Here is a 14,691-nt window from a genome sequence, read left to right as displayed (position 1 = left end):
CCATCAAAAATGCCTAGTTTCGTTTTTCTTTCACCATTTAAAAGTAAATTACTGCAGTGGCTAAGAGTTATTCTTTCTCTTTTCCTATTATAATGGGTCACATACTGCTTGCTGGGTTCCCACATATTCCCATGAACTTTCCAGTCATATTTGATGACTGGATATGGAGTTTTAAAAATAGGTCTGATTCAGAGTGATTTACTAATGAATGATTCATATTTGTGAAACTGTTTGACCAATTCTTTGAAAAGAACCGACTCAAGAAAATGATTTTCTCATAAATCAGGCATCATAATGGCTTGTAAGCAGGTTTTCTCTATACAAGAGCAGAATCTAGCCAATTAAATATTTTAGAACAGATTATAACTACAAAATGTCTATTCAGCATAGAAATCCATGAATTTTCCATAACTTTTAAGATTTGATTAATTTCCATGACCTTTTCCAGGCCTGAAATATACGATTTTAAAATTCCTATTATTTCCAAACCTAGGGTTTTACATGACCGTGAGAACCCTGTGCTCGGCAGTAGGTGCAAATGGTGAGTCCTCAGTCAATTGTTTTGTTGCTTCAACATTCTTAATATAAAAATCAGCTCAAACTCACTATATAATGAAATAACTAGCTGTCTTACCAAGTTTCTGCATGCAGGAGTGGAGGCGAGTCTCCAAAAGTAGCACTCTCTGCCTGAGCTCCTCGTAGTCGTAGGCACCCATCTCCTCTTGAATGGTCATGAGTACGAGGGAGAGATTCCTCACTTCCTCCCTCATCCGCAGAATCATCCTTGCATCTGCCTTGTACTGCTCTACCACCGGCAGCAGGGGGAGCAACTGAGTAACTTTTTCCTTCAGCTCCTGAGTCAGAAATGGAAAACAGATTGAAAAGGAATGGTTGAATTGTGGGAACGAGAGAAAAAAAAGAAGAAATTTGGGAATAGAGCTGTCTAGTCATGACACCAATTTGTAAGCCATCAAGGAAGGATAATTTGCCATGGGTTCCCTAGAGAATTTTCTATGGGTTTTAGAATAGCAGTTTTCAGTTTAAGAGTAAAGAAAGGTCTGTGGTTAACACTACTTGAATGGATTTTCGTGTTTTGTTCTACAACATAAATTACACACTTAATACTTCAAACATGACTGACGAAGCTGCTTTTTTTTTAATTGTTAAAGTTGCTAATGAGTTGCTAAAGACAACAATGCTCCCACTTGACAAGCACATAAACCCACATACGTGTGCAAATTGTTCTCCTAATTTAGCACATTTTCAGCAGCTTACAATAAAAAAACTCCAAAAGTCACATTTGAGGTATAACCATTACGAAAGTCTCTTCAAGAAATATTACTACTGACCACGTTGGATGGGCAATAGATTGTGAAATGTAGCAAATGTGCACTAATCAATAGTCTGTTAGACAGCAACTAGATGGGAAGTGATCTCATGGTTGGATGCGCTTGGACACAGTGCAGGAGCGGATGTGGAAAAGTTGGCCTGGCTATCTGGAAATGAACATACTAGTCCTAAAACCTAGAAGAACATTTTCAAGCCACGTATTCCATCAGGAATTTCCCTTTCATTTTTAATTTATTTTTTTCCCCTGCCAATTTCTTTTTTTATTACGAAATTTGGGAATAGAGCTGTCTAGTCATGACACCATTTATTATTTAAAATTGCGTAATAAAAAAAGAAATTCCCGGGGGGGGGACTATAACCTGAACAGCTCTATTTGTAAGTTCATCTTCAGATAGCCAGGCCAACTTTTCCACATCCACCCCTGCACTGTGTCCAAGCACATCCAACCATGAGAACACTTCCCGTCTAGTTGCTGTCTAACTGATTATTGATTAGTGCACATTTACTACCTTTCACAATCTATTCCCCATCCAACGCGGTGACACTGGCCCACTCATCATGGCACTGTCAACTCTTTGGCTCAGCGTGACTGTGCAACTATGAAAGAGCTCAAACTTACAGGCTGATCTCAGCTCACCGAGGCCAATCAGTTACAACAGCCAGGAGGGCTGGCAAGCCTAGCATAGGGTGAGGTATATCAATAATGGGGGTCTGAACAGCAGGTGTATCAATAAAGCATGCTCACCACAGGAGGGGCTGTTTCCTCCTTGTTAAGGTTTATCGTAAATCTGGTGATGGAGCTGCTCTTAGCCCTGCGGTGCCACATCATAAATCTAATTTTCCTGTTAATCTCCTGCCCTGCCATGGGCAACTTTGAGCTCTCCACATTCATCAGCAACCCCACCGAAATAAAGCCAGGCTTCGAGACTGGCACTCTTTGAAATAGAGCTTTTAACATGGGCACATCTCTCAAATTTTTCACAGCTTCAGCAGAGAAGAAAAAAAGGATGATGGTGCTTTGAACATGTATTGATAGATGAAGAATGATTTCTGGAACATTTCAAAATCATTTTCTTTGCAGCGTTTGGGGAGATGAGTCAGACCGCAGAATAGAGGGGAGGATGGGTAAGTGGTGGAGGAGCGTTCTGAATGAGAGTGATACCCTTGAGATAAAGAGTGTCTGTGGCTTCCCTTCTACTCTCTTTAGTAGATATTACTAATATTGAAGCCATTCAGTCCTCTATGTATTGGCTTAGTCCTTCAACTAATCTGAGATCGTCTTGAATGTGTAAGACAAACAGGGTTACAAACACACAATCCTATTCATCAAGAGATGAAAAGCTCCAATAATCAAGGGGCCTGGATCTTAGACTTGGGGAGAGTAGCTACTAGCTAAAAAGAACAGAAAGCAGAACCTTTTGAACACACATACACAAACACACATTACTGAAGCAACAGCATCATTGCTTCAGGTCCTGGACATAAATAATTGATTTGAATTCTCTCAGAAGACCTTAAGAATGTCTCAATTAAGCACTCAAATCTGTGGTGAGTGTCTTTGTAGATGTGTGCATTTCACATAGAAGTTGTGAGATGAAAGAGCACACCTCATAAGTATATGTCAATTGCAGAGTGTAAAATAGGAAGATAGAGGAAAGGCTTGTATTATATCAGAATCAGAATCAGCTTTATTGCCAAGTATGCTTACACATACAAGGACTTTGTCTTGATGACAGGAGCTTCCAGTGCACAACATTACAAAAAACTAGAAGAAAAAACAGCAGCTAGAAGAATTTACAAATAAATATATATAATATCATTTTATATATACATACATACACACAGACACACACCTTCATACATACACACACATACGCAGTGGTGGACGAAGTACACATACCATGTACTTGAGTTAAAGTAAAGATACTCAAGGTAAAATATTACTCAAGTAAAAGTAGAAGTGCTGCCTTTAAACATTCACTTGAGTAAAAGTACAAAAGTATTTGCCTTCAAATGTACTTAAGTATCCAAGTACTATGATTTTTTATGGCCATAATGTCCTATTATAATTTGTCACAAGACTCTTGCTTAACTCAGTCTACAGGAAGTCTAACGTCACTCTTGGCACACCAATCTATTAATAAAATTACATTAATTAGTCAGATGTATGTATATATATATATATTTGAACTGAATACATTTTTTGTGTGTTTAATTTTGGAGGGAAGGGGACTGTTCCCATAAGGTATAATACATATACAGTATTTACTGTATATATTTTTCTCGAGTGTCTATGGTCATAATTATTAACATCCTAATGTTATGATACATTCACATAAACCTGCACAACGCCATTAAATATATATATATATATATATATATATATACACACACACATGCGCACACACATACATACATACATAGAATATATATATATATATATATATATATATATATATATATATATATATATATATATATATATATATTCTATGTTATGGGAGCAGCCAATTTCCCTCCAAAATTAAACACAAAAACGTATTAATGCAGTGTTTCTGCTACTCCCCAGAAAAAAAACGCTATTATATGCAAGTCATTTTAGTGACAACATAATAAGCAATGTACATTATGTGTCAATATTTACCGATAATTGCTGCAATAATAGCTGCTGCTCTCTGCCCCGCTTAAAATCATTGGCAATGCAATTTGTTTGGAACTATTGAGAGCTACACGAATCACGTGACCGCGCGGCGGCGAGATCACTGTCGCAACCGTCTATGTTCGCAACTCTCATATTTAACGGCTCTGGGGTGCGTTTCCCGTACAACGACGTAACTTGCTGCTCCACTACCGTAGTACGATGCACTGTTGAAGAAATCAACTTGCTAGTCACGACTGTTTCCCGAAACCGTATTGTCGCAAATTGGTTGTTCAACCATGTTGGTTAATGATGTCACACATGTGGTGGAGTAAAAACTACTTTTAATGAATCTGTTTGCGATCGAATTAATGCTAGATGTTTTGCTATAAATTACGGACATGTCATCTGAGGACTATCTCATATTTTTCTCAGTTATTTGCTTTATTTCCAGATTCAATCATAGTTCAATCATAGTGCTCGTTCTTACGCACTAGAGCACGTTCACACATGCGCACTCTTCAAAAACGTTGCTTTAAATCTATTGACAAACTAAAAGACATAAAGGACATTTGTATGTCTTCTAAATAAATGATACTGATTGTACTGAATGTCATCTTGCTTATTTGGCTCAAGATAATAATTTATTAAGCCCACATGTTATAATAACAAGAAACTCTGCTTCTAACCTCAGGTCGAGAGCTGTCGTTCCAACCACACAACTCTGCGATGCTGTTTGCGAATGTTCGTTGGAATGATGGTTTCGGGAAACACCGACTCGTTGAACTATGATGATAACGACGGAACTTTTGGGAAACGCACCTGGTTCGCGCTTAGTAGATGCCGCCAAGGCAAGTTCAAAACAAAGCGCGCGCGCGCTGTACTGTGATTGGTGGCTCGTTTGACCAGTTACGTTTTTATCCACTCATAAATAAAAAGGAACGACTGATTTTGAAAATGTAGTAGAGTAAAAAGTAAGATATTTGACTTTGAAATGTAGTGGAGTTAAAGTAAAAGTCTCCCCAAATTTAAATACTTCAGTAAAGTACAGATACGCAAAAAAGCTACTTAAGTACAGTAACGAATTACATTTAATTCGTTACTGTCCACCACTGCACATACGTAGTGCAAATCTAAAATAAATACGTTATATAAAGTACAAAAATACAGTATGTTTTGTACAGTGCAAAATGTTTATATTTTTCCTTTGTATGTAATGGCAGAACAGCATATGTTAGATAATATAAACAGCTTTAACAGTTTATGAGATGGATAGCCTGAGGGAAAAAACTGTTCCTGTGCCTGACGGTTCTGGTGTTCAGAGCTCTGAACGTCGGCCAGAAGGCAACAGTTCAAAAAGGTAATGGGCTGAGTGAGTGGGATCCAGAGTGATTTTTACAGCCTTTTTCCTCACTCTGGAAGTGTACAGTTCTTGAAGGGGGGCAGGGGGCAACCAATAATCTGATCAGCATTCCAAACTGTCCTCTGCAGTCTTCTGATTTCTGATTTTGTAGCTGTACCAAACCAGACAGTTATTGAAGTGCAGAGGACAGACTTAATGACTGCTGAGTAGAACTGTATCAACAGCTTCTGTGGCAGGTTTACCTTCCTCAGCTGGCAAAGGAAGTACAACCTCTAATGGGCCTTTTTCGCAATGGAGTCAATGTGTGTCTCCCACTTCAGGTCCTGTGAGACGGTTGTGCCCAGGAACCTGAATGACTCCACTGCTGCCACAGTGCTGTTTAGAATGGTGAGGGGGGTCACTGTTGGGGTGTTCCTCCTAAAGTTCACAATCATCTCCACCGTTTTGAGCGTGTTCAGCTCCAGGTTGTTATGATTGCACCAGACAGCCAGCCGGTCAACCTCCTTTCTATATGCAGACTCATCATCATTTTGGATGAGGCTGATGACAGTGGTGTCATCTGCAAACTTCAGGAGCTTGACAGAGGGGACCCTGGTGGTGCAGTCATTGGTGTAGAGAGAGAAGCTTAGTGGGGAGAGCACACAGCCCTGGGGGGCACCAGTGCTGACTGTACAGGTGCTGGAAGTGAATTTCCCCTGTCTCACAAGCTGCTGCCTGTCCGTCAGAAAGCTGGTAATCCACTGACAGATAGACATGGGAACAGGGAGTTGGTTTAACTTTGTCCGGAGAATAGCTGGGATGATTGTGTTGAAAGCCGAACTGTAGTCCACAAAAAGGATCCTTGCAGTCCCCGGTCTGTCCAGATGTTGCAGGACATGATGCAATCCCATGTTGACTGCATCATCCACAGACCTGTTTGTACAATAAGCAAATTGAAGGATCTAGAGAGGGTCCAGTGATGTCCTTCAGGTGGGCCAACACCAGTCTCTCAAATTACTTCATGAACACAGACATCAGGGCAACAGGTCTGTAGTCATTAAGTCCTGTGATATTTGGTTTCTTGGGGACAGGGATAATAATTGAGCGTTTGAAGCAGCATGGGACTTCACACTGCTCCAATGATCTATTGAAGATCTGTATGAAGATGGGGCCAGTTGGTTAGCACAGGATCGGAGGCACGCTGGTGAGACACCATCAGGGCCTGAAGCCTTCCTCGTCTTTTGCTTCTGAAAGATGCGGCTCACATTATCTTCACAGATCTTGAGTGAAGGTTGAGTAGCAGGGGGGTAGGAAGGGGGTTGCTGGAGGTGTTGGTGTTTGTGTATAGTGAAGGTCAGAGCAGGTGTGGGGTGTGAGATTGGGCCTTTCAAATCTACTATAAAACACATTCAGGTACTCAGCCAGCCGTCGGATTCCTGTAATTGTTGTTTAAGGCCACTCCACACTGATGCAGGGTCGTTAGCTGAAAATTAGTTTTTCAGCTTCTCAGAGTAGCTTCTTTTAGCCACTCTGATTTCCTTATTCAGTGTGTTCCTGGCCTGATTATACAAGAATTTATCCCCACCCCTGTAAGCATCCTCTTTGGCATGACAAAGCTGTCTGAGTCTTCCTGTAAACCATGGTTTATCATTGTCGAATGATAAAAATGTCCTAGTAAGGATGCACATGTCCTCACAGAAACGGATGTATGATGTAACAGTATCTGTGAGCTCATCCATATCTGTAGCTGCAGCTTCAAAAACACTCCAATCAGTGCAGACAAAGCAGGCTTGTAGTTCCAGTCCTTAAAACTGGCTTAGCTGATTTTAATTTCTGCCTGTAGGTTGAAACAAGATGAACCAGAGAGTGATCAAAGCTGCACGTGGGACAGAGCGATTTGCATCCTTTATTGTTGTGTAGCAGTGATCCAGTATATTCCTGTCTCTGGTGGGGCATGTAATGTGCTGTTTGTATTTGGGCAGTTCACGTGTGAGATTTGCTTTGTTAAAATCCCAAGGAATAATAATAACTGAGTCCGGGTATTGTTGTTTGGTGTCTGTGATTTGTTCAGCCAGCTGTTGCAGCGCTATGTTTCGAGACGCGTTTTGAGCGATGTAAACACACACCAGAATAAACGAGGAAAACTCACGCAGCGAGTAGAATGGCTTACAGTTAATGAAGATTGCTTCCAAATTAGGACAGCACATCCTCTTTAATGTTGTTACATCTGTACACCAACTTTCATTGATGTAAAAGTATGTTCCACAGCCTCTCTTTCATGAGTTGAAATTATTATATTATTCTATTATGATTTTCACACATGCTTGACCCTGCTTAGAAAAGTATACTTAATAAAGTTAACCTGATCATTATATTGCAATGGCTGCAAATACAATACAATGATAATAATGTGATTTTCATTTCTGCATTTAATGAAATGCTAATTTTTGTTTATAAAAAATAAATAAAACCTAAAGATAACCATTAGATAGCTTTCTGCATAAGTTAGGTTATAAGTAAGTTAGGTTGTCAAAAACTAAAACCTAAAAAGAACATTCCTAGAATGCTTGGAATTGGTTCCCAAAAATATAGTAAAAAATGGTAACCATAAACTAACATTAAGGGGACATTTTGTTTTTGCTGCATGTATTGTTTTCATCCAGCAGAGGCAGGCCAGACTCCAGTACCTGAAAATTCTTGGGGTTGAGGCTGCGTGGGTTTTCAGAGGCAGTCTTCAGTTTGCTGTCCACCATTTTCATGAGGTTCTCTGTGTCTCTCACGTATTGCAGGTCTCTGTATGTCCTCAAATCTAGAACTTCCATGGATTGAGTGATATTCTGAACCTGTAAAGTACCCCAAAACATACAGTCAAAACACAGTCAGATACACCTTGGCATGATTATGATGGTTTAACAGAATAACACCCTCAAATTGATGTGGTTCAAATCAGTACTCCTACATATTTAGACCTCCCAATGAGCATCCCACCCACTTGAACACACAAGGTACTGGAGCGTGACTATTGATTGCCACACACCCAACTAGCTCCTACTGTACGTACTTCCACTTTCACAGTAGTGTAATGCAAATCTTGGGGGGCCCTTCCAAATTATGATACAGGGTCCCAACACACAAGCATAATTTGTGACGTCATGAAAGATGCATTGTTTAGGGGTGGGGATGTGCTGAAATAGTATTGCATGTAGGGACAAATAGTGTTGTAATATTGGGCAAGGGTCGATACAGTACTTTTTTTTATTTAGCCTTTTCTGTGATAAATTGTTTCCTGTTCATGTTTCTAGACTTCTGTCATTTAGTGTGAATCAGCAGGGCAACAGTATTTTTCCACAGGATTTTTCACAGGAAAAGCATTTAGACTAGGTACAGGCTCCTGCATCACCTTTACACTGCCGTTTTGTCACGTCAATCAGCATGCATCTTTCATGCACACAAATCGAAAAATATAAAGTGCGTGATTCGCTCATGTTTCCCGCAATCGTGATTCCTGATGTACAGTAAACTTAGGTTGCCTGTGTAGCATTCTGTGTAAATGCCAGGCCTAGCATAATAAAACTGCCATTGTAAAGTGGGCCCCTGCATATGGGCTGCACATTCACACAGAGAATCAAACAGGACACAGTTTGTTTGCTGGTATTCTACTCATGTCCACGCTGGGACTGATGCGCAATTGGGGTGCTGTCTAATGAGCTAATTTGCATAGCTGTCAGACTCAATCGTCATGCTTTGTGCTATGGATAGTGGGTGTTTTGACCAGGGGCAAGGGTTGGGTAGGATAACATATTGTTTGTCATGCATGTCGCTAACAATCCCAGGAGGAGCTGAACATATACACACTCACACAGACAAGAGACTAGGTGGCAGTAGTTTAATTCTAAAAGCATCTCTCTCAGAGAGGGACTGACCCAGGTGTCCTCATTAGTCTGAGTTTTATTAGGCAGGAGCATTAATGTGTCACATAAGCTGGTATAGTCAGCACACACACACACACACACACACACACAAATTTATATTGTTGGTGTGGTTAAGTTATTTTTGAGTGAGAATGCAGGTGATTAGAACCAGACTGAGGGGCAAGGCGCAGTTTGTGGTAGAATTTGAGACAGAGTCAGTTGCAGAGTTCGAGACAAGAGTTTATGGCAAAGTCTGTTAAAGAATTTGAATCAGCATTTTAAATACGTTTGAAGCAGAGGATTTGTAGAGTTTGAGTCATAATTTTAGGCAGAGTTTGTGGTAGATGTTGGGACTTGGGATGTGCATGTATGGTCACTCAGTTAACTGTTCAGCACGCCTCCTAAATACCAAAATACTATTTGGATATTCTTGACGTGAAATAGAGGTCTGTAACCAGACCCAAGCTTGAAGGGACCCAACAAACTGTCGGGTTTCGGGCTAGGTTCTGGTCAGTTTTTCAAGTATATGAAGGCTGTTCACACGTGTTTTTGTTTTCGTCTGTTGTAGCACATCTTGTTTTTTATTGTCATCATCTCATAAAGTACCTCCACATTTTGTTTGACACCATGTCAAGTTTTTATAAATGCATCTCAAGACTTGTGTTCTGTTTCATCCATTGCACTGCGTATAGCTTTTTTAGCACAGGTGTCACAAAGGTTCAATGTTCTGAAGAAGTTCAGGTTGCAAAGAGGACTTCATGTGACTGTTATAGTGTTGCACATGATTCCAGATTGTTTTTCACCAAGCAAAGTTTCAGCATTTGATAAATGGTAAGCCAATGCTTTTCTCTTTTCTTCTGGTGTGCATGCTTAAATACAATAATTTGACAAGCTTAATGCATTTAAAAATAAAAAAACCCAAGAGGCTTATAAACCACAGTGGTGAAACTGTGTGACTGCCTCATGGAAATGTGAACCTGCTTGGGCAGAGTACATATGAGGTGTGGCACTTACTCTGTGTATTTTATGTTGGTTAAGAAAACAATGCTACAGGCAGTGACAGTTAAATTATTTTTGTGTAAGTTTATTGTAAGTTATTTTTAGCATTAGAAGATCTATGTAATGTGCTTTTTAGGCTCATAGCTCACTGTGGACTTCATTCCCGGCTATTTGGAGTAGTGTTTGATGCATATCCATTGTAACAAATGTTCTTTATTCCTGAGTCATGGCTCTCTATGAATATCTGATTAATTGTTTTTTAACCATCATGGATTTCCAAATATTAGGCTACAAACAGTAACCATGCACATCCTTAGTTGAGAAAAATTTTGTAGTAGAGATTGTGACAAAGTATTAGTAAGAATTTGAGGCAGAGTTCATGGCAGATTATAAGGCAAGGTTTGTGGTAGAAGTTGTGACAGGGATTGAGGTAGGGATCGTGGCATAATTTGAGGCACAGTTTGTGGTGGAGGTTGAGGCAGAGTTTAAAGCAGAGGTTGTGACTGAATTTGAGTCAGAGTTTTTAGCAGAACTTAAGGCAAAGTTTGTGATGGAGGTTGAGTCAGAGGTTGAAGCAGAGGTTGTGACTGGGTTTGTGGCAGAATTTGAAACAAAGTTTGTGGTAGAGATTGAGGCAGAGTTTTTGACAGAAATTGAAGCAGAGTTTGTTGCAGAATTATGTAGTTAATGGTAGAGGTTAAGGAAGAATTTGAGGCTTAATTGTGGCAGAGGCTGTGACAGAGTTTGTGTCTGAATTTGAGGCAGATTTTGTGGCAGAATTTGAGGCATGGTTTGTGGTAGTGGTTGAGGCATAACTTGAAGAAAAGATTTTGACAGAGTTTGTGTCAGAGTTCATGGCAGAATTTGAGGCAAAGTTTTTGATAGAGGTTGAAACAGAGTTGAAGCAGAGACTGTGACAGGGTTTGAGGCAGAGTATTAAGCAGAGGCTGCGACAGAGTTTGAGGTGGAGTTTAAGGCAAAATTTGTAATGGAGGTTGAGTCAGAGGTTGAAGCAGATGTTGTGACAGGGTTTGTGGCAGAATTTGAGCCACGGTTTGTGCTAGTGGTTGAGACATAGTTTAAAACAGAGTTTGTGACAGAGATTGTGTCAGAGTTCATGGCAGAATTTGAGGCAAATATTTAATAGAGGTTGAGGCAGTTTTGAAGCAGAGGATGTGACAGAGTTTGAGGCAGAATGTCAGGCAAAGTTTGTGGTACAGGATAAGGCAGAATTTGTGGAAGAAATTAAGGAAACATTTGTTATGGATGTTGAGTGAGAGGTTGTGAAAGGGTTTGTGGCTGAATTTTAGGCACGGGTTGTGATTGAGGCTGAGGCATAGTTTGAAGCAGAGTTTGTTTCAGTGTTCATGGCAGAATTTGAGGCAAAGTTTTTATTTTTTATTTTTTTTTATTTTCAATGGTACAGGATAAGGAAGAATTTAAGGAAAAATTTGTTATGGATGTTGAGTCAGAGGTTTTGAAAGGGTGTGTGGCTGAATTTAAGGCACAGTTTGTGATTGAGGCTGAGGCATAATTTGAAGCAGAGGTTGTGACAGAGTTTGTGTCAGTGTTCATGGCAGAATTTGAGGCAAAATGTGTGGTAGAGGTTGAGTCAGAATTTAAAGCAGAGTTTGTGTCAGAGTTTAAGGCAGAGTTTGTGGTAGAATTTAAGGCAAAATGTATGATGTATGATGGAGGTTGAGGTTGAAGCAGAGGTTGTGACAGGGTTTGTGGCAGAATTTGAGGAATGGTTTGTGGTAGTGATTGAGGCATCGTTTGATGTAGCGGTAGTGACAGAGATTGTGTCAGAGTTCATGGCAGAATTTGAGGCAAAATATTTGACAGAGGTTGAGGCAGAGTTTGAAGCAGAGACTGTGACAGAGTTTGAAGCAGAGGCTTTGACAGAGTTTGAGGCAGAGGCTGTGACAGAGTTTGTGTCAGGCTTTGACAGAGTTTGAGGCAGAGGTTGTGACAGAGTTTGTGTCAGTGTTCATGGCAAAATTTGAGGCAAAGGGTTTGATAGAGGTTGAGGCAGAGTTTGAAGCAGATACTGTGACAGAGATTGAGTCAGTGGCTGTGAAAGAGTTCGTGGCAGAATTTGAGGCAAACTTTGTGGTAAAGATTGAGCTAGAGTTTAAAGCAGAGGTTGTGAAAGAGTTTGAGTCAGAGTTTGCTGTAGAATTTAAGGCAATTTAAAGTTTGAAGTAGAGGTTGTGACAGAGATTGTGTCAGAGTTCATGGCAGAATTTGAGGCAAAATGTTTGATAGAGGTTGAGGCAGAGTTTGAAGCAGAGGCTTTGACAGAGTTTGAGGCAGAGGCTGTGACAGAGTTTGAGGCAAAGTTTGTTTTAATTTGAGGCAGAGTTTGTGGCAAAATTTAAGACACGGCTTGTGGTAGAGGTAGAGGTTGAGGCAGAGTTTGAAGCAGAGACTGACAGAGTTTATGCAGGGTTTGAGGCAGAGGCTGTGACAGAGTTTGAGGCAGATTTTGAGGCAAAGTTCGTGGTAGAGGTTGCTACAGAGTTTGTAGTAGAGGTTGTGACAGAGTTTGAGGCCAATTTTTTTATAGAGTTCGAGGCAGAGTTTGAGTCAGAGTTTGAGGCAGAATTTCAGACAAAGTTTGTGGTAAAGGTTGCGACAGAGTTTGAAGCAGAGGATTTCACAGAGTTTAAGTCATAATTTGAGGCAAACTTAATGGTAAAGTTTAAGGCAGAATTTTTGTCTAAATCTGTTTTAGAGGTTGAGGCATAATGTGAAGTAGAGGTTGTGACAGAATTTAAGGCATGGCTTGTGGTAGAGGTTGAGGCAGAGTTTAAAGCAGAGACTGAGAGAGTTTAGGCAGGGTTTGAAACAGAGTCTGTGACAGAATTTGAGGCAAAATTTGTGATAGAGGTTGTGACAGAGTTTGACATAGATTGAAATAACTGGAGTCATGTGTCTCATTTATTCACTCTACCTAGAGCTTACATTCAGCATCTCAAATTAGCTTTTTTCAGGAATCCCTCTCAAAACCATTTTAATATCAGTCTCAGCTCATCACTCTTCATCTCTGCCTCCATCCGCTGTGCTCATTAGCTAGTCAAACAGCTTCTTGATATTGTGGCATGATTCCAAAGCTCTCTCTAAGTCAGCGAGTGTGATGTGGATGAGAACGTGTGCCTCTTAATGGGCTGCTGTTCACACGTGAGGCTGGAAACCACAGAGTGGCCGTTGAGGAAGATGATGGAGGAAGGAGGAAAAGAGGGTCGGTTGAATGGCTTAGATTCCCCTGACACTCAATTCATGCTGAAATTCAGTATTTAACTGCCAATCGATTGAACCAGACAAATCAGCAGAGTCAATATTGAGTAATTTCTCACAGCAGAGAAACATCTCTCCCTCTTCTTCATCTCTTTTCATATTTTAATCTCTCTCCTTTCACACTCACTACGGAAAAGACCACCATTGCTGGCTACCAGTTTATATTGTGTTTTGGATGCTGGTCCCCAGCATGAGATGATGGTGTCCAATCAGTGTTCTTGATGTGTGCTTTGCCTCGTCACTGCTGCCAAATAAACGTATAGCACGCTTCTTCTTGGGGAGCCAGCTTCTATTCTCCATGTGTGCAAACACTGGCTTCATTGCAGATCCAGGATCAGAGCGGGAAGGGTTTGGCCAAGATAGATGCATCGGTGGATCTCCTCCTCAGACCTCCCGCTTGATTTGATGTGTCACCAGGGAGAACAGCACACATTTGATGTGTCACCAGGGAGAACAGCACACATCGCGGCCAACGGGTTATAGGCCGGGCCGCCTTCCCTTCACACCTGCCACGGGCCTGGGAAGACAGGCTGTTAACACTGCGGCCGCCACCCCACAGATCCAGGAGGGGAGCATATGTGGCTGTTGGCTGTGGCTCAGGTGGTAGAGCGGATTGGCCGCTAATCGCAGGGTTGGTGGTTCGCTTCCCGGCACACATGACTCCACATGCCGAATTGTCCTTTGGCAAGACACTGAACCCCAAGTTGCTCCCAATGGCAGGCTAGCGCCTTGCATGGCAGCTCTGGCGCCATTGGTGTATGAGTGTAAGTGTGAATGTGTGTGTGAATGGGTGAATGGGACACAGTGTAAAGCGCTTTGGTAATCTCTAAGGTTAAAAAAAGCTGCTATATAAGTGCAGACCATTTATTTACATTTTTATGTTTATTATTATTTCTAATAAATGCCTCTCCAAGGCTTGACGCCACACTCATTGTGTCTGTCTCTTATGGATGATGGATACTGCCAGGTAATAAAAAATAAAAGAGGTGACTTTTCCTGACTTTTTATTGTATTATTTTTAATTACGTGATATAAACTTGCAAGAAATAAAGAAATAAAGTCGTAATTCCGAGAAATAATGTAGCAATTGCAACTTTATTTCTCTCAATTTCTACTTTATAACTCTCAATTGCAAGTCGCAATTGTGAGTT

General features: G+C 40.6%; 1 protein-coding gene across 2 annotated transcripts in view; it reads right to left on the bottom strand.

The window, feature by feature from the left end:
• The window catches only part of LOC127648041 (noelin-2-like), a 135,675-nt gene that overhangs the window by 12,755 nt on the left and 108,229 nt on the right, over window positions 1–14,691 (bottom strand). For both annotated transcript variants that reach the window (XM_052132619.1, XM_052132618.1), the window contains exons 3-4: window positions 8,018–8,173; window positions 635–854 (exon numbers count right to left, since the gene is read on the bottom strand). In XM_052132619.1, coding sequence (XP_051988579.1) covers window positions 635–854; window positions 8,018–8,173 — 376 coding nt within the window. The remainder of the gene's footprint in view (window positions 1–634; window positions 855–8,017; window positions 8,174–14,691) is intronic.

Source organism: Xyrauchen texanus, chromosome 8 (assembly GCF_025860055.1).
Source record: "Xyrauchen texanus isolate HMW12.3.18 chromosome 8, RBS_HiC_50CHRs, whole genome shotgun sequence".
NCBI classification, from domain to species: Eukaryota; Metazoa; Chordata; class Actinopteri; order Cypriniformes; family Catostomidae; genus Xyrauchen; species Xyrauchen texanus.
This window is presented reverse-complemented; position numbering and strand designations above follow the sequence as displayed.